The sequence below is a fragment of the Trifolium pratense genome, linkage group LG6 (genome assembly GCF_020283565.1).
Source record: "Trifolium pratense cultivar HEN17-A07 linkage group LG6, ARS_RC_1.1, whole genome shotgun sequence".
Classification (NCBI taxonomy): Eukaryota; Viridiplantae; Streptophyta; class Magnoliopsida; order Fabales; family Fabaceae; genus Trifolium; species Trifolium pratense.
This window is the reverse complement of record NC_060064.1, coordinates 13505250-13527301: the sequence shown is the minus strand read 5'-3', so window position 1 is coordinate 13527301 and position 22052 is coordinate 13505250. Positions and strand designations below refer to the sequence as shown.

The 22052-nt window shown below is 33.6% G+C and overlaps 2 protein-coding genes and 2 pseudogenes across 3 annotated transcripts; all 4 read left to right on the top strand.

Moving 5' to 3' along the window:
• Positions 1-474: 474 nt before the first annotated feature.
• LOC123888585 (lysosomal amino acid transporter 1-like) lies at positions 475-4553 on the top strand. Of its 2 annotated transcripts, none has more exons than XM_045937660.1 (8): positions 475-555; positions 1091-1340; positions 1996-2038; positions 2169-2195; positions 2318-2407; positions 2658-2803; positions 4052-4096; positions 4439-4553. In XM_045937660.1, exons 2-8 carry the CDS (start codon positions 1111-1113, stop codon positions 4449-4451), a joined length of 594 nt encoding a protein of 197 aa, XP_045793616.1. In that variant the 5' UTR covers positions 475-555; positions 1091-1110; the 3' UTR covers positions 4452-4553. The 2 variants fall into 2 exon arrangements, with proteins under 2 accessions (XP_045793616.1, XP_045793617.1); XM_045937661.1 differs by having other exon boundaries at positions 4328-4553.
• A 5703-nt stretch (positions 4554-10256) lies between these two features.
• Positions 10257-17790, top strand: LOC123888583 (annotated as a pseudogene).
• LOC123891777 lies at positions 16826-19274 on the top strand (annotated as a pseudogene).
• Positions 19275-19287: 13 nt separating this feature from the next.
• LOC123891776 lies at positions 19288-20995 on the top strand. The gene is made up of 4 exons (XM_045941670.1): positions 19288-19638; positions 19824-20679; positions 20756-20832; positions 20964-20995. Exons 1-2 carry the CDS (start codon positions 19288-19290, stop codon positions 20574-20576), a joined length of 1104 nt encoding a protein of 367 aa, XP_045797626.1. The 3' UTR covers positions 20577-20679; positions 20756-20832; positions 20964-20995.
• The last annotated feature ends 1057 nt before the right edge of the window (positions 20996-22052 follow it).

Genomic DNA, 22052 nt, shown 5'->3' with positions numbered 1-22052 from the left:
CATTAAGCACTCGAGTGTTTCCGGTCGAGAGATTGAAACATAGTGTAGCGAATGATCAACGCGCTTTCATATCATTCGTTGTAGGTAGCTTACACCCGAGAGATCGGGGGAGTATCGACAACGAATAGAGTGGATTTTGACAAGAGATTGCAATTCACTAATTTGTTGATCCAGTTGTGAACACTTGAGTAATTTCATATGATACGGTAGATTGCATGTGATTAAGCTATAGACTAGGTGATTCCGATGATTCTACCTCGCTTTTCCATTTATTACTAAGCACGTTTTTCATACCAATCAATCACTCAAACAAATCCCCAATTTATGTTTTATTATTGCATGATGTTTATAGACACTATTATACTTGTTTAGTCGCGCAATCCATGTGGATCGACAACTCATTTTTATTACTACGTGGCAATTCGTACACTTGCGAATAGGTCATCAACAGACACACTGAATATTCTGATCGAAATTGAAGTGAAGTATTCATTCATTTCTAATTGCGATTGCGAATGCGCCGCATGCAAATGTAACAACTTGACCCAAACTTTGGTACTTTCCACTTCACAATCAATCCTTTTTCTTTGCAATGTGTTCTTCTTGTTCGTTTCATTCAATCAATCAATCAATGTGAATTCAATGTTGTTGGTTTCTTAATATTCAATTTTCATTCTTTGATTCACATGAAAAACCCATTAACTTCTTCAAGATTCCATTTTATTATATAGTATTACTTCTTTTTGTTATTGCCATAATGTGATATATATATATATATATATATATATATATATATATATATATATATATATATATATATATATATGTATGTATGTGTCTGTCATCATGTGATGTGTGATTATAATATTGACGAGATACATTAGTTATTCATTTGACCAATTTGGTTTCTTGACTTTCTTCTGACACGAGTTAGTTGAATAATTGATGTATCTGGTTTATAATATCGACCACATACATTCAATGAATCTAATAAATGAAATTTTGACTTATAATAGTGACCGGAGAGTACCATTTTGAAGTGCTAAAGGCTTTGTTGTTGTTTATTTGATATTTCATTTGTGGATTGTAGATATCGGTTTATTTGACGCAATGGGAGTGTTTGAGAGCTTCAACATTTTACCGTGGTGTCAAAGTAATCAGCATTGTTTGGAATTAGCCAGAAAGAATATGAGCAGTGGGAAGGAGACAGCTTCTTTCGCCTTAGGTTTAGTAAGTGTTGTTATTTGGGTTGTTGCTGAGATACCTCAAATAATCACTAACTATAGAGCAAAATCTACTGATGGTCTCTCTGCAACTTTCTTGATCACTTGGATTATTGGGTAAGTTAGCTTTTCAATGAGATTTTGTAAGGGCTGCTTGCATTTTGCTTGTCTGATTCGGTTTAAATAATGAATAAATCATCAATTTAGTCCCTAAAATATATCAGTATAATTAGTAGTCCCTAAAAAGTATATAAATTTGTCAATTTAATTCATGCTATTAAGATGTTAGGGACCAACGTGACGGATTTTTATATACTTTGTGTCAAAAAAATTGGATAGAGAATGACATTCAAGGAGCTAAAATGATGGCTTATTCTTAAATAATTGATTGTTAACTATGCAGTTTTATCTGTTTGTCTGTTTTGCTGGTCTATTTGTATCTATAACACATCTTGGTACTTAATGTAATCTTTTTAACCTTGATTATGTCATTTGAGATCTCACATTACTAGATTGATGAATGTGATTTCTGCAAAAAAAAACTGTTCAAATTCTCTTTAGGGATGTAGTTCAATGGAAGTATATCCTGTAGGAAGCAATTTGGTGTATGCTTAAAATGGAAACAAAAAAATCAGCATGGATTTTCTATAAATATTGACATATAATCTCATCTTTGAATGTTTTATTCTCATTTTTAATGATACACTTACTGATCCTAGTCCGCTAGCATGGCTCATTCACTATTTTTATACGGTATGTTTATGTACTGCAGAGATCTATTCAACGTATTTGGGTGCATGCTGGAACCTACAACTGTGAGTATCTCTCTCGTGTCTTAAATATTAAAGTAGCTTTCCTCTTAAGTCTTAGGAGCTATCTTTAAAGTTTGCTATTACTTCTTCCATTATCAGTATGCTTAATGATTTGTTTTATTTCTTTATGTAGCTCCCAACTCAATTCTATATGGCAGTGGTAAGGACTCTAGCTGAAGACTGATGAGTTATTGTACTTAGTAAATCATTATTGTTATCTGGATTTCCCACTCTCTGTTAGCCGGTTTGATGTTACCTTTCTTCGGATGTATTAATATGCAGCTATACACCATTATAACAGTTTCCCTTGGTTCACAATCCATTTACTATGGATACATATATCCCCAATCACAGTACAAGAGACAGCTCAAGGTAAAAATTCCTATCCATATACTTATGCTTTATATGATCTGTTTTACTTGTATATGTCTGCTGATTATAATCGCTTTCCAAAATTGCAAATAGTGTATCTCCCTCCTTCAATTAGTGAACTTGAGAGATTTCTTAGGAGCATGACTTGCAAATAGTATATGGAAGAAATAAGATAATGCTTTTTTTTGGTACGGATTGAAGCTAACCCCCAATATTTTTAACTGTATTATATCATTCCATGAATGAGCAGGTTGAAACACCAACAAAAGCTGGACAAGTAGAAAAAGTCAGTGATGCTGAACAGAGTCATGAGTTTGATGCTGAACTGAGTTCTCCTATTCCTTTTCCAGAACACCCTCCAAGTATATTTACCGGAAGAGAAGACTTATTCTACCAGTAACAAATCTTTCTCATTAAATTTCTTCATAATGCATTGTTGTGTTCTAGCTTCTTAGTTATCATCAATCTCCTGATTTTTTGGGTATGAAGAAAATATCTGATTGTTCCTCCATAATGGGCAGTATATAAATAAACTTCAATTCATTTCATCAAAAAGTTGTCAGTTTAAAATGCACTTATCTTTAATGTTATAGAACTATTTAAAAATTATGGTGGGTAGTGTTTGATTTATTTAGCCTTCCAGTTTGAGGACAAGCTTATTGTGTTTGCTTCAAACTGGCAATAACCTTGCTTCATTCATAAACATATAAGATTCAAGGGGCTCATTACTATTTATGCATAATATGTCCTTACATAGAATCAATGATTTACCAAGAAATTTTGGGTGTCTACCCTGATCAGTTCTGGGGGTTCAATATCCTTTGTTTTGGGAATTAACAGAAAAATGTAATGCTACTTGCACAAACACTGTTCATAACCTGCTGATATCCCAATATGTTTAAACAAAGAAACAGTGTAATAATCCATTTGTTTCCTTCAAAGGCTCTGTTGACATTACTTTTAGTATGAAACTTAAGTGACATTAGTTCCTTAACAATGGAAATTGACATAAAAAAATCCTTCTGTGCACAAACCGTGAACTTAAGGACTAAATTGATGGCATTTCCTAATCATGTCACTTTCTTTAGATAACTAAATTAATGTCACTCTCCATCTTCTGAAGACTAAATTGCCGCTGCTTAACTTTTAGGGACTGAATTGACACCAACCTAATTTTTTGGGACCAAAGCGTAACTTCATTAAAATAATGTATTGAAAGTTTTGCAAAAAGTGTTTGTCAAAAATAACATCACTCGATATCAAAATTATTGTGAGCCCCTAGTTCATGATTAATCTCCAAACTCTCCTGTTTCTCTTGATTGAAATCTTCAGGATTTCTCACCAACATGTAGTTTCTTACCATTGAAAGTTTTCTTTATCAAAATATTGATGATTCATGAAAAAAAATAAAATCTTTTTCCTATTGGTCTTGCTGAGTTCTGGTGATTTCTTTTGTGGTAATACAAGCAGAATAATCATAATTGTATACAAAATATCTAGTGAACTTTGCTTTCTCAATATTTCGGAAAGTTCTAGTATACTCATTTAGGTTTTGAATTCATTAGGTCAGCAATACTGTCCCTGTTTGTTTGGCTGATACTTTCTCTTTGGATTTTCAATTCATTCCTTCCTTTTCTGTGTCAGTGTCATGTCATTGTCGGACGCATTGGCTCTAAAATTACTGCTCAGGTAATAAATTACTTGCAGTTACATATAGTCCTTTTTATTATTATTCATTGACAAAAATTTGGAATTTAATCATCTATTTAGTGATAGTGAAAAAAAAAAAAAGATTTTGAATAGGGTTTGTTTGTGGTTTAATTGAACATGTTCTCCACCCTTGAAGAATTCTATAGTTTTATCGTACTGTTGTGCCTAATTTATTGCCACTATGTATGTACCTGCTGGCTTCAACTCCAGGTAGTAAACACAAGAGGAAATCTATGGCGATGATCTGGAATGCGGTTATTTGGTCACTGTGGCGTTATCGAAAAAGGGATATTTTTGAAAACGGGTTTATTGATATGGCAGGTGTGTTGGATGATGTAAAAATTACCTCTTGAAAATGGTGGATAGGAAGATCGAAAGTATCTCCGTGTTTGTTCTATGAATGGAATTTGGAACCGGCAGCGATATGCATGACAAGGTGATAGTGTACTGTTTAGTCTTTTGCGGGTGTGCAGTTTTTTCTGCTGCTTTGCCCCTATGTTGCTGTTCCCTGTATTTTTTATTTCTCTGGTTTTGGTTTTCATTGTATTGGATCTTTAGTGTTCGGTCCAGTTTATGGACTTTTCCTTATAACTGTTTGGAGTTTTCTGTGCACGTCTTGTGCTGAGAACTCTTTCAATAAAATTTTGCAGTTTACAAAAAAAAATTGGCTAGGAGGACTAGAAAAATTACTTCTGAAATATACATATATACATACAATACAATAAGGGAAAATGACACAATTATCTTGACTCCTTGAGAGATTTACCATTTTATAATTATATTTGTTACTCTAAAATGACACATACTTTAACACACTTTCATACCGAGTCACACTTCTGAATTTTATGTAGCTCTTGTGCGAGCCTAAGGAACAACCGGATTCAATTGTTTTTGTTTTGTTGCTGCACAGAAAAACTGAGACATGTGAAAAGAAACAAGCGGATCCGATTCATCGACCCATCACTCACTAGGTGAGGATTTAATGATTTGAATTTCTTCTTTTGTTTGAATTTAATTTCTTTTCATAAAAACCAAATCTGATTGATTTATCTTGATTTACTTTTATTGTAGGAGTTTGGCTGCACAAATTGCTAGCACAAAAAAATCTAATGCCGAGGTACAATCTTCGATTCCTTTGGTGAAATTCTGAGCCTGCCTCTTACATGAGGTAGAATCTTTTGTTCATGACCCTTCCTCTCAATATGTTATTTTCTTCTAAGTTCTAACCACTACTATCTCGCCAAAGACGCATTCAACCAGATCATATTGTCACAGAGGATTAATGTCTTTGGTCTATTACAAATTTTTGCAAATTTGAACCAAGTAACATATGCTTCAACATTTTACACTAGAAAACTATCCCATACATGTCTCTTGTATAGATCAAATACTAGTGAGATTCTTATGGCATAGTTTTTGTGTCAAGAAAAGCATATATATAAATTGCAAAGCAAAGCAAATATATACCATAAGAATAACTTCTACTTTCTTTTCTTGTTATACAGCAATAAGAAACAAAAATATGCTTTTCGTGAAGGAAATGCTAAGAAAGAAATAAGAACATCACTTGTAGAGTTGTTCTCATTTCTAAAGAGACTATTCAGTCTGATTTTCCCCAACAGATATAACATATTTGTTGTCAATTTTTTGCTTCTCATGTTTTATTTTTTATATGTTCATTTTCTACACGCTCACATGACAATAGCTTTGAACTTTATATTTTCTTTTTTCCCTTTTTCAATTATTGAGAAACTATATTATGCTTTTTAGTTATTGTATTGTTTGAAATTACATATAAATTTATCAATAAAATAGTAACAAAAAAGTGTGTAATTCACCATAATATAATATTTTGAAATAACATTTTAAAAATTAAGTCAAATTGATCTTAATGGACTCCGATTTGGATTCCTTGATGTAACTACATGATTTAGTTATATATTTGGGTTGTCCCATCTCATATCAAAAAACATGAGTTGTCCACCGTTTAACGATCAAAAAAATTTCCTTTACTCTGACACTCCTTGGATCGATATCTGACACCTGTAAGAAACTCGTATAACATGTGTCGGACAAGTATCCCAAAAGATTTATTTTCTTTGTTTCTACTCTCCTTAGACACATAACATATCACACATATCTTCAACGGTTAAAGATTGTCAAAAAAACAATGTTGATCAATGATGGATTAAATACTTTACATTTTGATTACAATATTCTTAGCTTTTCCGATAGTAATGGATAAATAAAGATCGTATACTATTGCATCTTGTTTTAAAACTTTTTTTTTTTAACGAAATAACTTGTTCAACTAAGATGCACATGTATATATTTTGATTTTCAATTTAGATATTTTATAAATATTTAGTGGTGTCGGCGTCCTATGTTTTTTATTTTAGCAGTATCGACGTGCCCGCATTCGTGTCCTGTCAGGTGTCCGTGCTTATAGCTATTTTTTAAGTTTAATTGCAATGGTCCACATATTTTATGATTGTGCAAATTGAGGCTTCCCAAATTTTTAACACAACTACCCTACACAACACACATGGATCTTAATTGTCACTGGCTTAGACTATCTTGACAATGTAAACATGTAATCAATGACAATTTAGTTCAAAATATGAAATAAGAAATCTATTAAGAGCCAAATTATATTTTAGTGAAATTTATAATGTAAACGTGAAAAATTAATTTTACAACAATTGAGGCATGCACACATTGGAGTTCAAACTATTTTTTTTCTATCAAATTTGAGTTGAGCGTAAGTTGTTACCCTCACGTTTTGGTGAGTGTTAGGAGAAAACTGTAGCGGAGGTCATTGGAGGGAGGGGAGGAAGGACAAGGGTGGGGAATCCCTCACATTGTTTTGGATAATGTTTCTGAGGGAAGATGAGAAGAATATTTATGAGTAACATTGTCTTAGAAACCATGAGATCACATTGAGTTAGAGCAACCGCAAGTGGAATTTTTTTTCTTCCATACCATGGTTGTTAAGTGTGGGAGTTAAATCGTGAGATCGTACTTACGATCTCACGTGTATTTTCCTTCCACCGTGTCGGAGCGGATAAAAAATCGCTAAATATGCCGGAGCGGTGAGAACGCAGAGGAAACTCGTGAAATCGTGGTAGCCGCGCTTTCTCTCGCACCCGTTTTACCCAGATTTGGACTGTTTTGACCCGCGCCTACACTGTTTGACCCGTTTCGACCCGTTTAACCCGGGTCCAGATTGCACCGTTTCAACTCAATACTGAATCATTTTCCATCGAAAAGGAGGAATTCACTGAACTTGGGACTCGGTTGGGTTTTGTTTGCTTTAATTACTTGGAAATTTGCCATCCTTTAATGGAGTCGGTGGATTTTAATTGGTTTAAATACTTGGGATAATGGGATTCACCTACCAATGAGTGTTTTTAATTGATTATTTTTATTAATTTCTTTTTATATGTAAAAAATAAATAAATTATTATTATAAAAAAAATTAGTATAATAAATTATTTATGTTAAGTTAATTTTTCTTAGTTATTTTTATAATTGTCTATTTGGTGAGATCTTACGATCCTTGTTACGATCCTACGATCTACGCTTTTTCTATACCCCAATGATCTTTAGTGGGATCCTGATTTTGACAACCATGTTCCATACAAGTGAAATTATAGACACCACATATTTTCGGATAATCTCAAGTTATTAGATATATGAGTCATTTCACTTACACAATACTCAACGTCCAATTTTCCGTCGAATACGAGACTTTTAGTCGCACTTGACATACCAACGCTGCAAACTTTAGAATACATCTTTTACACAAAAAAAATCTTCTTCTTCTTCTTCCCTCATTTTTGTATCTGTCAAATAACCAATTATCCCAAAACCTTAAGGTGTTAGGCTAGAGCCATATCAATGGTTATATATTATTTCTAACACGCCCCCTCACGCAAGAGCTCACTTGGGCTTGAAGCGTGGATAATGCATAGGCCCACCTACCATATGCTTAAATTCCACTTTTTAATTAGAAAGTGAGGGGAGCGGAGATCGAACTCTAGACCACTTAGTCATAGAGGCTCTGATACCATGTCAAATAACCGATTATCCCAAAACCTTAAGGTGTTAGGATAGAGCCATATATCAATGGTTTTATATTATTTCTAACAATATCCTTTAGGTTTTTTAAAACAACACATTTTACCATGCATACAATTTTCAGACCATTCCCTGACATACTGATCGCTTGATTAACGTGTGCAAGTATACACAATCAATTTGCAGCAAGTAATAAGAAAGAGTATGGTACCCACAAGGATTGTCTAAGGGAACATTTTCACTAAACAAACAAATTCACATTTCAATTCATGAGCAATAAGGTAACCAAATAATATCATTGTTTCAGAGTTTGTAAACAGAATATTTAAAAAGGGAATTTTAAAGATCAAATTTGGTAGTGATGTTGGAAGTATGATCCATTCAACTAACAATCTAGTATCTGTGACTGATTACGGGTGTCATAACATTTGTGAGCAAGCTTACCTAGGGGTGTATGTCTACAGCGTTAGATGTAAAACGGCGGATAAGGCGATTACTGTGTCTAGGTCCACACTTAATTCGTTTTAGTTCAGATTAGCACGCTTCATTCTCACTATGGCCTTAAGGCTTATGTCTAAGTCCATTAAGAAAGAGTTATGTGTCCATAATCTACCATATTAATTCCTAAGTTCCATTTATTACTAGATGTCTCATAATAATAAACTTGTATTTAATTCTAAGTTTGTCGGACCTTGAATCAAACATATATCATAAAATCATAGGAATTAAAAATGCAATAAACACCATAATCAATCATATGGATAATACTAGACTTTCATTGAATATCACATAATTCCAACAACAAGAGTTTTAGCTCATGGTGAGCTTAGTGAAGCATACAAATAGAGATCTAAGTCTACACATAACTAACATCAAAAGAGAATTAGAAATGATAAACCTAGTAGATCACAACCAAGAATAGCTAATGATCTTCACCGTCGTGACTCCAGTTGACAGCTCCACTGGACAGTAATGATGGAAAATGAAGTTGTGAAGGAGATGGAGGCTACCAAATTCTCTCTTAGGGTTTCCAAACACCTTACTTCAGATTTTATGTCTCCTTATATATCAATTCATATGGATTGGGCTTTCTCTACTTGTCCTCCAAGAATAGCCCAAAGAATAAAGCACATTCCTTTCTTTTGTATTATGATAGTACATTGTCAGCACATGGGAGGTAACAGCTGTCCTGCATTTTAGATGCTTTTTCTCCAGACGCCAGCTGTCTTGCCTTTGACCGAAACCAATTGATCTTATCCATTTGCCAGCTCACGCCCTGACTTCTCTTTGACTGCCACGTTTCTCAGTTGTACGGACTCAAATGTCACGACTCTGGTTATCAGATGAAAGCGCTGAAGCCTTTGCATTTAAGCTCTCGCTGGACTGTCATGACACTCGATATCATCAAGCTAAACTCTGCACATGAAAATAACATGAAATCCACAAAACATAGCACATAGTGTGCTTGACTCGATAATTTACTAATTACTTAATGATCTACTTTTATTGACTCAAATTAAGATTAATCACCATATTGGTAGGGAATAATCCAAGTAATAACTTCCTAAAAACATCACATAAAGTGAGTTATCACATACCTATGATAATTTCTGTTGATTGCGCTCCATTAGCGCGTGTTTGGCTGAGAAAAAAAAATGAGTAGAGAAAAAATGTAAGAAAGAGAGAAACATATGATAAATCAAACACTAGTCAAAATAATAAATACACAATTTTCAATACAAAAAGTATCATTTTTTATTTTTTAAACAATAACCTAAGTAGCCAGTCCCATGAGAAAATCAAGAGAAAATCATTATTTCTTTCTCTTTCTCTCTTATCTATTTTTTCTCGTAACAAACAAAGTCTTATCATGCAGACTCTAATCCCCCACTCTTCTCAAATGTTATTTCGCACAACTAGTCTAATATAAACCGTATGAATTGCTCACCATTGTTCTATACTAATATTTTTTATGTCATTCTTTTCACACACAATTTTCTCATTCTGAAACACAACTTTAGTTCTATTACTATACTACTAAACTAACATAATACTGTCATTTACTATCCTTTGCAGCAAAGAAAGATGGATTGTACTGAACTGTCAACAGGAGCTATCTCCAAACTTGGAGAACTAGGAGTGAAGTCTGCCTTGAAGCAATTTAAATACATGATCCAACACAAAAAAATTATAGCCAATTTGAAGGAAGAACTCGAGAAGTTGAACAGTTTGAAACAATCGTTGCAAGGGTGGGTGGATGCAGAAAGCACAAAAGGAAACAAAATTCCACCTAACTTGTCAAACTGGCTCTCAAGCGTGGCAGCAATTGAAGTTGAATTACAAAGCTTCTATGAAAATAGAGATAACAAGAACAAGAAATGCTTTGGCGGCCAGTGTTCAGATTTGGCATTGAAATACTCACAAGGTAAGCAAGCCACTGCAAAAACAGGAGATATTACAAGATTGAAGGAGGAAGGAAGCAAACTTCCACTTATATCCTATCCTAAAGCTCCACCGGCACTTGGATCAACCTTTCTGAAAGATATTAAGAGTCTGGAGTCCAGAAACAAAATTATAATCACAGTCATAGAGAAACTGAATGATGAGCAGTTCAAAAGAATTAGCATTTGTGGGATGGGAGGAGTAGGAAAAACCACATTGGTAAAAGAACTCATCAAAATTGTCGAAAATAAGTTATTTGATAAAGTTGTTATGGCTGTCATATCCCTAAATCCGGATTACGACAAGATCCAAAGAAAAATTGCTGATGATTTAGGATTGGTGTTGAATAGACAGAGTGTAGAAGGAAGGGGTTCGGAAATACTTGAGAGGTTGAAGGAGTTTAACGATAAGAAGGTCAAGGTGCTAATAGTCCTAGATGATGTGTGGGAAGAGCTTAACTTTGAGTGGATAGGACTTTCTTCTCAAGAACATCAGCAGGCTATAAAGATATTATTCACATCACGAAATGAAGAGGTGTGCCAAAAGATGGGAAGCCAAGAGAATGTACAGGTCTCTGTGTTGCTAGAGAATGAAGCTTGGAGCCTATTTCAAGAAATGGCAGGAGGTATTGTAAACAAACATGATATCAATCCAATAGCAAGAGAGATTGCAAAGCAATGTGCTGGCTTGCCCCTTGCTATTGCGACAATTGGGAGAGCACTTCGCAAAAAGGAAAAGATTTCATGGGAGGCTGCCCTTCAAAAACTGAGACACTCCCAAGCATCATCTTTCCAAGACATGCAGGAATGTGTATATTCACGTATTGAACTTAGCTTCAACTTTTTGGGCAGTGTAGAACACAAGTCTTGCCTTTTCCTTTGTGGATTGTTTCCAGAGGACTTTGACATTCCTATTGAAAGTCTACTACGTCATGGAGTTGGCTTGGGGTTGTTTGATGCAACTGATGCAGTTTGGGAAGCAAGAAATCTGGTATATGATATGGTGAACAGTTTGAAAAGAAGTTTCTTATTGCTAGATAGTGAAAAGCCAGGGTGCATAAAGATGCATGATGTTGTGCGTGACGTTGTCCTAAAAATTTCCTTCAGAGAAGAACTTGGAATTTTGGTGCAGAGTAATTCTGATTTGAAGGTGGTGAAACAGAGACAAGAAAAATGCAATAGAATGTCACTTATTTTGAATGAGAAGATTCAGTTAGAAAGTGACCTAGAATGTCCAACACTAGAGCTTTTACAAGTTCAATCACAAAGAGAAGATGGAAAGATGACGTCATGGCCTGAGAACTTCATCCATGGAATGACTAAACTCAAAGTTTTATATATGCAAAATTTGCGCATTCCAAAAACATCACCTCATTTTCACGCTTCAGTTAACACCTCGGTCAACCTTCACACATTGCTACTTGAAGGATGTAATGTTGAAGATATATCTATAATTGGTAAAGAGGTCAAGAAACTAGAAATCCTAAGCTTTGCCTACTCAAATATTAAAGAACTTCCAGCTGAAATTGGTAACCTGGGATTTCTCAAATTATTGGATTTGACAAGATGTGATTGTCTTTACTTCATTTCTCCTAATGTCTTTGCAAGGCTGTCAAAATTGGAAGAACTTTATTTTAGGACAAACACATTTTGGTGGTGGCAAAACCAAGAATTTCTCGAAGAACTTTCTCCTCATCTTAAGGTTTTTGAGATCAGAATAAGCAATTTAAAAATTTTACCCAATGATTTGATTTTCAAAAACCTAGAAAAATTCCGGATTTATGCAGATCGTTATGATTCTTCTTATGATCGTTATGGATATTTGGAGTTGAATATCATACAATTAATAGATTTAGATTACAACTCTATTAAGAGTAGTATGATGACCATGCATCTGATCAAGAAATGTGAAATTCTCGTATTAGAAAGAGTTGTGGGCCTGAAAAATGTCATCTCTGAATTAGATGATTGTGGGCTCCAATATGTGAATGATTTAAGGATAGATACATGCCCCAATCTTGAGTGTGTCATAGATTGCAATACTCCATTGTGTGCCTTCCCATTGATCAAGTCATTGTCTCTAACAATGCTGCCCAAGTTGAGGGAAATAATTCGTGCACATGATCACAGTGAAACCAATAAAGCTGTGATCGAATTCTCAAATTTAGAGAAATTGGAGTTGAAGTTCCTCCAAAGTCTGATTGGCTTTAGCAACTCCCTTTATTCGGATGAGCACCGTCAACCAATTCATGTGAGTAAATTATTTTTGTTAGTTATTATTATTCATGTTATATATTATTAAATTAAGAGTGTTGAATTAGAAGATGAGAGTTTTTGAATGGTGCATTAGATATTAAATTAAGAGTATTTAAACTTTTTTTATAGTGATGTGTAAATAAATAATAATGATAAGTAAAAAAAATAAAAATGCCATGTCTATATTTCTTTCAATTGAAATGTGTTAACCAATTGACGTGATTTGTTTACTGTTAATAGATAATATGTTTCATCAATTAATTAAATTTTATTATGTGTTCAGGGATTGAGTTCTACAACTAAATTAACTGATTCAACAAACACTGAAGATCATGAAATATTACATAGATCTGATTCAGACCGGTTTGGTAGCATGCCCTCATCAATTAGTGCCAAGTTGTTTTCATCTAATTGGATGAAACAATTTCCAAAATTGGAAACAATGTCATTAACATCTTTGTATTCTATAGAGATGGTGTTTGACTTGGATGGATATTTGAAATCTGGTTGGCAAGCACAAGATTTGTTGTTTCCTCAGCTAACAAAAATTGAGATATCAGGTCTCGAAAAACTTTCATATGTGTGGGGTATTGCTCCACATTGTGTCAAAGGCTTCCAAAATTTGAGATCTCTAACAATATCAGACTGTCCCTCTTTAAAATATGTATTCACTTCTGCCATTGTAAGTTCAATCACAAATCTCGAGAAATTACAAGTTCGGTCTTGTAATTTGATGGAAAGGATAGTGGTTTGGAGTAGAGATGAGGAAGATGATAATAAAGGACATGATGCGACAACTATTAGTTTCAATAAACTACATACATTATCACTTTCAAGGCTTCCAAAGCTAGTGAGTATTTGTTCTGATCCACTTTGGTTAGAATGTCCATCCTTGATGAATTTTGATATTCTTGTTTGTCCTATGTTGGAGATATATGTCATACCAACCCATAATGATGCAAAACATGAAAACTTCAATACCATGAATTCTACAAACACAAAAGATGTTGGTTTTCAAAGTTCCAAAGGAAACAACTCAAGGTCTTCTGGTTGGTATTCTGCTGGATGTATACCCAAATTTATTCATCAAGGAAACTCAAATAAGAGAAATAATAAGGTATGTAATCTCATTGTATATATTAATTTTCCACATGTTATACCTATAGTCTTCTATATAATATCAAGATATCATAAACCCATTTGGGGCTGGTCTAGTGGTGTTGGCTTGGGTCCTTGGAGTATGCTCCTATCAAGGACTCGGGTTCGATTCCCCCTAGTGCCAATTTTGGTGGGCTAAGTCCATACGGAGCAAAAAAACCTCTGGCTTTAAATGGGGCCCCCGCAAGTGGGTGGTGAGATTGGTCCCCTTGGATTAGTCGGTCTAAGGCCGGATACCAAGTTTTCAAAAAAAAAAATCAAGATATCATATTGGAATAAATATAATGTTTAAATAATAATAATAATAATAATAATAATAATAATAATAATAATAATAATAATAATAATAATAATAATAATAATAATAATAATAATAATAATAATAATAATAATAATAATAATAATAATAACATTATAAACAATAATTGTGACAAGTATCTTATTCTATATTATTTTTTGTGCTTGCAGGAAGCATCGGTACCACGAGTGATTCAAGATCACATACCCTCTGTTTTTGAAATGAACAGGAAGGGAAAAAGTCACATGCCAAGTCTAGAAGATCTGTTCATAGTAAACTGTAACTTGTTGGATGCATTACTTTTTCTTGATGAAGAATGCAATTCCACCATTCTATCACACATGAAAACCATCAGAATCGTTAACTGTGACAAGTTAACGACCATAATAGCTAAAAGAGGAAAGAGAGAAGGCATGATAAACTCTTGCAGTCTACTAAAATCTCTTCAATTGATAGATTTACCAAATCTTGTGAGGTTTTGCTATTTTGAAACATATGAATCTTTGGATAAACCACAATACATGGTAAGTATCAAAATTAATTGTCACTAAATATTTTTGATTGTTTTACATACATATATATAATATACTTACAGTTGATAAAGAAAGTTATCATTGTTATTTTATCTTACAAATATATTTTTAGGCCATTCTCTCAACCAATTTAGGACTCTTAACATTTTGTTTCTTTGCTTAGATATATAACATAAGTAAGTGAAGAAATGAAATGTGTAGTACTGCATTTGCAAAATGAATTTTCTTAATTTTGTAGGATGAATCTATTGGAGATCACAAAAGCATAAGACGTCACTCACTCATAGACGAGTCCTTCTTTCCAAACTTAACTTATTTGATTATAAAAGCATGCAACAAAATCAATATATTGTTCTCTCATTCATCCGTTAGCAGTCTTGAACATCTCCAGATGCTAGTAGTAAGAAATTGTGAAAACATGGAAGAAATAATATCTCATCAAGAAGAAATAGAAGCAAGTGCAAATAAGATTAGCATACCTGCATTACAACATCTTCTTCTAGAGGATCTACCTAATCTTAAGGACTTCTTCAAAGGTCACTCTAATCTTGATTTTCCATCACTTCAAAAAGTGGAAATTAGAAACTGTCCCAATATGGAATTGTTTTCAAGAGGATCTTCTAATACACCTAATCTTGAACATCTCACCATAGATTAATTCTCTCAACTACTATTGTGCACAGAAGAAAGACATCAACATTGTTATACAAGGATTTAAAGCATTTGTAAGTCTTATCTCTCAAAGTCTAAGGTGTTCATAGATAAATTATTACCTTCACCATGATTTGTTATATATAATAAATAATTTATTAGCAATCTAGGTAGTCAATTAAATAGCCAATCATCAATTTTTCGAATAATAGTAATGTGATATTTCTTGAAAATATGTTAATGAATGTGTAGCATCACAAGGATTCAAGATGTTGAACTGGACCAAACTACATAATGATAGATACTTCTTCAGAAACTCTGAAATAGATATCAATGAATTTCATAAATTGTTGATGCTTGTGCCGTACAATGAGATACATATGTTTCAACATGTGAAAAAACTTACTTTAAGTAATTGTGATTCACTAGTTGAGGTGTTTGGATCAGGAGGAGAAGATACAAAAGAAGGTGATGACATCACACATTATCAACTGCAGAAGATGACATTACAATATTTGCCAAAATTGAGTCACATATGGAAACACAATATTACAAAGGTTGTAAGCTTCCAGAATCTAAAAGATATTAGAGTTTCAGATTGCCACAATTTGAAGAGTTTGCTCTCTCATTCCATGGCCAAAAGTCTTTTGCAACTTCAAAATTTAGTAGTTGAGGGATGTGAAATGATGGAAGAGATAATAACAAAGGGAGATGAATATATAAAAGAAGGCAACAAAGTCAAAACTTTATTTCCTAAGCTGGAGAAATTGATACTTTTTAATCTTCCTAAGCTGGAATGTGTTTGTTCAGGAGATTATGACTATGATATCCCTTTATTCACTGTTGAAGAGGATCATGTTCAAATTTCTTTTCCAGAATTAAAGGAATTAGAGTTTCGTGGCGTACCAAAGCTCAAGTGTTTTTGTTCAGGAGTGTACAACTATGATATCAGGCTCTTATCAATTGAAGAATGTCCAAATATGAGAACCTTTCCCTATGGAAATGTTATCATAAACACACCCAACCTTCATAAAATAGAATGGGATTTGGTAGATACACCCACACTTGGAGATCTTAATTTGACAATATATTATCGTCATAATTCCGAGAAATACAAGGTACATACTCAAACACAAGGTCTCCCAACTTGAACATTATATGAAAATATTCAATCATTGCAGGAATTAGACTAGAGAATCTTCCTAGCCTCGAATGTTTCCATCAAAGCTCTTTCCCTTGCTATGTTGAGATGCCACACTGTAGGTCGATAAGCATTACAAACTGCCCAGAGATGAAGACCTTTTGGCATGATGGAATCTTATACACACCAATGCTTTCGTATTTATCCGTGGACAGCTATTTTGAAAATCAATGTAAGGATATAATTGAGATGATACAAGTAAATGAGGTATGAATTATTGCAATTGTCTTTGTCTCTTAATTTCTCCTTTCTTCTACCTAGCTATTATCAATGCACCTCAACATGTAAGTAATATTTGTGACAGGAATTATATCGGTAAAAAGGGAGATGCTCCTGAAGACAACATGCCATCTTTCCTGAAGACAACAGGCACACTATTGGATTTTCTTTTGTAGCTCATGATTGTATAGACATACTACGTAACTCATCAAGAAGCCATTGATCCAAATTGAATTATCTCTTCTGTTCAAATTAGATAATGGTAAGGATATTATTCATTGGCTATATATCTTTGATATTTGATGTTTCACCTGCAAAGTTGCATATTGAATATCACTATATTTATCATGTAATTTCCATAAAAAAAATTTCAACTCTAAATTCCTTTTTATCATTGCTATTATAGATGGAAATTGAAAGTCTTGAAACACAGAGAACTAGCTTTGGACAAAGCAAAATAATGATCCTTTCAGAGAAGCAATTTCTTTTGAAGTCTTCATTCATCTACACAAAGGATGCTTCTATTTGTTAGAGAATTTCAAGGATGGTTTTTATAGAGAAATGTTTCTTCGTGCGTCTCGATAGGGGAATAAGGCATGGTTAGGGAGATTTTAATAACTGCAATAAAAGTGTAACAATTAGGACAAATGTGTTATTGCTACTTTTCTTTTGTTTGATTATCAAGGACACAAGACCCTGAATACAGTTTGATATTTTTATATTTTAAATTGTTTGGTATTAAAACAGTTTGATTATTTTTTAGAAATTTGTAATAACTTATGAGGCTGAGTATTATCAGTCATATATATACCAAGGGCTTTAATTTATGTATGTTATATTTAATGTATTCTAGCATCACAAAACTTTTGCTATTATAACTTCAAAACCGTTTGAATTATGCACACCGACATATTGAAATTGTTAAAAATCAGAGACGGCAATCATAGAGCAGAGATGGTGAATACATATCGGAGGTTACAATCAGAAACGACGAGTGATCAGTCATTTCAAACGCATAAGACCTCTTTATTGTAGTTTGATTTGGTGGAGATATTTTCCATACAATGGTGCCTACCATCTTCCATTGTTTGTAAGAGATTCACTTAATTTAGGGGCAAAACAAATCAAGTTCTTCCTCAAAAAACACATAAGATGCAATCATCTTGTATTTCTCGGAATTATGACGATAATATATTGTCAAATTATGACTATAATACAATAAGTGGTCAGCTTCAAAAGTGGTCCACCATGAACTTTTATCTATGGTCAGAATTCTTCGCAGACAACCCCTCACGAGAATTTAGCTAAGTACAAAGGGAGAGTCCGTCCAACCAAAAAGACTCGAATCCTCTAGTATTGCTCAGGATACTGTTTTGGAGCATAAGTATAAAGGAGGAATTTAACCACTTTCTTCGTAGTAAAATGTAATTGACTATTTATTTACCCAATAGTTTAACTGTTTTTTATAGATAACTTTGTTATTATGATTATTATTAAGTATTATACTAGTTTTGAACTTCTGAGTAATATATTTTTGCAGCAGGTAGTTGAAGATGATGATGAAGAGGAGGATGAGGATGATGATTAAGAGGAGGACAATGCAGAAGGTAAGCTTGCAAACAAGATTCATTGCTTGCTTCTGTGCTTCAAGTGACTTATTTTTATGCTTCAAATGGGCTCATGCAAATTCTGGTCAGTGTTTTTTAATTTCATTCTTACATTTGAGTCTTCCATTACAAAGGGATATTCATGGTTCACAAATTTGTAAAATATTGTTTAGACTCGGCTGTTCTGTATTTAGAGCTGAGTTGAGAGTTGTGATAAGTCAGGCTAGTTTCATTGATAGGTTGTTAAAAATTGTCATACCAGATTAAAATATGTTTTGAGTATAACCAAAAATATCATGATGCACCGTTCTGTATGACTGTTTAAGAAGAGTCGCAAGGCAATGCTTAAACTTGGAATGGAGTCTGTTACTGGTGCCAGTCGTGTGACGGTCAAGAAAAGCAAGAATCTTCGTACCGACATGTATGTATTTTGAGTTGTTTTTCCGTTGTATCACTGTTTAGTATGTGAAAATGAATTTGGATTTCTATTTGTTCAGATCTTATTCGTTATCTCAAAACCAGATGTTTTCAAGAGCCCAACTTACGAAACCTACATTATATTCGGAGAAGCTAAGATTGAAGACTTGAGCTCACAGCTACAAACTCAGGCAGCTGAGCAGTTTAAGGCTCCTAATTTGAGCAATGTGGGAGCAAAGCCAGAATCCTCAAGCTGGTGTGCGAAGCCTTGTGCAACTTCAAAAATTAGTAGTTGAGAAATGTGAAATAATGGAGGAGATACTAACAAAGGAAGAAGAATATATAGAAGGAAGCAACAAAGTCAAGACTTTATTTCCTAAGTTGGAGGAATTGAAACTTCTTTATCTTCCTAAGCTGGAATGTGTTTGTTCAGGAAATTATGACTATGATATCATGGTCTCGTCAATGGAAGAGGACAGGGAAATCAATAAAAGTAATAATAATAACATTCAGATTTCATTTCCAGAATTAAAGGTGTTAGAGCTTCGTGGAGTACCGAAGCTCAAATGTTTTTGTTCGGGAGCGTATGACTATGATATCATGGTCTCGTCAATGGAAGAGTGTCTAAATATGGGAACCTTTCCCCATGGAAATGTTATTGTAAACACACCCAACCTTCATAAACTAAAATTGGATTGGATTGATACGTACACACATGGAGACCTTAATATGATAATATATTATCTTCAAAATTCAGAGAAATTCAAGGTACACGCACGAGGTTTCCTATCTTGTGTGATCATTATATGGAACTACTCTATTAATTTTGAATCTAAACTACATCACATGCATATGTATGTTGTGTGCAGGTAGAATTGCAAAAATTAAAGACATTTAAAGATATTGACAAAGTACTACTTGAATACATCAAAGGAGTAACAGTGCTTGAGATTGTGAATTGTCACAAGCTACAGAAGTGCATCCCATCCAACATGATGCACTTATTCTTACATTTGAAGGATCTCACAGTGGGTGAATGTGACTTCTTAGATGAGATATTCGAATCAAATGATTGCATGTTGATGTTGCAGTGTGAACTATGGTCCTTAAATTTGTTTTCTCTTCCAAAACTGAAGCACATTTGGAAAAACCGTGGTCAAATTTTGGGATTCAAGTGTTTAAAATTTATAATTGTCAAGCAGTGCAATGATTTGGAATATGTTTTTCCGGATGTTACCATGGTCACAAGCCTTCCACATTTGCTTCATATTGATGTGCGTCAATGCGAGAAGATGAAAGAGATCATTGGGAATAATTGTGTACAACAGAAGGCTAATAAGATCATATTCCCATCATTGCGTTTTATTGAACTAAAAAATCTTCCCAACCTCAAATGTTTCGGTCAAAGTTCTCTCCCTTCCTATGTTGAGTTGCCAGAGTTTCACAATATACGGATTGAAGACTGTCAAGAGTTGAAAACTTTTTGGGACGATGGAATTGTATACACACGAAATTTTATAATTTCTATGGACGGTTCTTATTTTGACGATGAATCGGATCTGAATGAGTTCATACAACAACACAGTAAATTGCAATGAAGGCAAGTGTTGTTGTGAAGTTTGAATTTCTATCTCTTCACTAAATGCATATATTCTTGCCTTGTTCACTCCTTGATGTGACACCTTTAATCCAACCCTTGAGGTCGTTACATTTTACATTTTAATTTCCATTTGCTGAATTGGCTCCCTCTACTAATATCATTTCAATTACTTCCCAGGTTGTTCTTCGACAAGGGATAATGTCATTTTTATTTGCAAGGGAACATGGTCTGCATCCTGATATTTTAAGCATGTGGTAAATTTCTAGATTTTATGTATGTGACATATTTATTTGCACTTGATCATATTAATTAATCAGTGATGCTTGTATAATTACATCAAATTTAGGTTAGATATTAAAAGTAGTTGTTGTATGATTTCCTGCAGATTTCTAATTCAAATCCAGATGCTACATTACATATATATGGTTGAACATTTTAGGTAAATACAACTCTTATTATCTTTGTGACTTATGACATGCTGATTTTCATGTTCTACTGTCATGAAAACACTTTGTTCGACAAAGACTTCATGTTTGAAACGACAATTCATTAACCTTTTCCTTTCTTTAATGCAGAGAAATTGACTTCCTCCCTCTGAGCAACTAAAATACTTTTGGTGCCGAGTTTGAGCAAAACACTTCAACAAACTCATGGTGCCAAGGCTAGTTGTGTGGTCCATTATGTATGATCATATTTAAGGTTAATGAAAGTGTTGGCTACATTCTTAAGGATTTAAGTTGTTACTTGTGTAGTTGTAGTTCAGAATCCTAAATAAGGTGTCAATGTTACAAAGATATAATTATATCCAAAGAATGTTTCTTAGATTATGCGAGAATTATATTTCCTCTATTAGATGTTAGTTGTTTTCCTCGTGTATTATTTTTGTGCAAAAAATTCCTTTGAGAGAAACAAAACATGTGATGTGCAGTGGCGGAGCCAGGATTATAGCGGAGCTTGGGCACAATTTTAACCACAATATTTTTTTGGATAGCATGAGTTAAAACAAAAAAAAAAACTAGAAATAAAAGTTGCAGAAATCTTAAACTTTGAAGTGAACAATCAAAATATAATAACAGAGTTACAGAACCAGAAACTGAATTTAAAAATTCAGCTTAACAATCAAAATAGCTTAACAGAAACAACTTAACGAATTTAAAATTCAAAACAAAACAACTTAACAATCTTTAAACTTCAAAGTATAGTAGTATACAATCACAGAAAATAGAGCAACAGCTTAACAATTATTCATATAATCACTTAAAATTCAAAACAACTTAATAGGTAACAAAAACATAAACAGAAAATAGAGCAAGGAAACAGAGACAGAAACATAAACACCATCAAGTTTAGTTAGGATTTGAGAAGGAACAAACAGAGCAAGGAAGAAAATAAGGTTTTAGGGTTTGCTTACCTCAAACAGAGGCTAGGCTGCGATTCTGCGATTCTGCGAAAGTGAGAGAGAGTCAGAGCGGTG